This window comes from Aplysia californica, unplaced genomic scaffold (assembly GCF_000002075.1).
Source record: "Aplysia californica isolate F4 #8 unplaced genomic scaffold, AplCal3.0 scaffold00063, whole genome shotgun sequence".
Classification (NCBI taxonomy): domain Eukaryota; kingdom Metazoa; phylum Mollusca; class Gastropoda; order Aplysiida; family Aplysiidae; genus Aplysia; species Aplysia californica.
This window is the reverse complement of record NW_004797333.1, coordinates 365,616-366,956: the sequence shown is the minus strand read 5'-3', so window position 1 is coordinate 366,956 and position 1,341 is coordinate 365,616. Positions and strand designations below refer to the sequence as shown.

Here is a 1,341-nt window from a genome sequence, read left to right as displayed (position 1 = left end):
AAAGAAGAAGAAGAAGAAGAAGAAGAAGAAGAAGAAGAAGAAGAAGAGTGGGAGAAGGAGTAGGAAAAAGCGGAAGAAGAGTAGGATACAGTGTACGCGTCTTTTTGAACATCAAACTGTTTACCATAATAGTGTTAGTATTATCTACCATTGCTTGAATTATGTGTATTGTTCTATCATTGTCTCGGAAAACTCTCCCATCCCATTCCACCGCTATTCTCGCACTTTTCACTCCCAAATCTGATTTTCTTATTCCAGTTTGGTTCAGAATGGTCCAAGTCCTGTGGCCAATCGCTGTGGTTTTGGCAGGAACGGCATGGAGTGCTGGCATCTATATTGCTTACAAAATAAAGAAAGGAAAAAAGATCAACCCAAAAGTTCCTCTTGTGTGCATGGCATCGGGCATCATTGCAGGTGAGTGGCATGCTTGTGTCTGATGACATTATTGTGCTTTATCGAGGTTTTTGTTTTGTTCGTATTTTGTTGGTCTGTTATTTTTTCGTCGTGTGTGTGATCTTGCTAAATATCGACCACTCTGTCGTCCTCCCACACGCAAACTAAAAACAAAATTAAAATAAAAAAGCCTACCCGAGAGCCCTTTTACCCAAAACTCTTTGCTTTGACAGATATTTATTTTTACCAACTTTACCCCCCCCCCCCCCTATTGTCAAGGAGGAAAATAGTTGTCTGAGGCAGGTGGGTGTCATGGACTGTGTCATAAAAATAATATTTTAGAAGAAAAAAGCGCAAAGGGGAAAGGGGAGGGGGGGAGGGGGAGGGAGTGAAGGAAGTTGGAAGTGGTCGTTTGTAGAAGTGAATTTCTTGGACAGGTGGTAGTTTGTTAGAACAGACTCAACTGTGCGTCAGAGGATTTTAACAGCTTGGGAAATAAATAACACATTAGTAATTTATTGTGTTCCACGAAGCCAAAAGATTACATTGAAAGTAATCCCACTTACGTGGTCTGGGCAAATATAGAACCAAACCAGGCATATTATAGTACTGAGCTGTTCTGAAAGCTTGTATTGTGTTGTTTGGCATGAATCCAAACGCTTGCTCGAGGTGGTTCACAAACCTTGTGTCCTTTGAACGGTGCCCTACCAATTACCCCCCCCCCTACCTCCCTCCATCCACTCTTCCACCCCCTCTTTTCTCTAGAGACACTCCTAACTGACCTTTCCCACACCTCGACCAATAGCTGCTCCATCCCGAAAACTCACCTCTCTTCCACTCCCCTCCCCCTCATCCCTTCATCATTCTCCTTCTCTTTCCTACAGTCACTACATTATTGATAATAAACCCCACACCCGTCCTACTGCTATTTATCCTTGGTAACTCCCT

The 1,341-nt window shown here is 43.0% G+C and overlaps 1 protein-coding gene across 1 annotated transcript in view; it reads left to right on the top strand.

Moving 5' to 3' along the window:
• Positions 1-262: 262 nt before the first annotated feature.
• LOC106011150 overlaps positions 263-1,341 on the top strand; it is a gene marked incomplete at its 3' end in the record, with an annotated part of 2,826 nt that continues 1,747 nt past the window's right edge. The window contains 1 exon segment of the mRNA XM_013079785.1: positions 263-414. Within this exon segment, the coding sequence (XP_012935239.1) occupies positions 270-414 (145 nt within the window).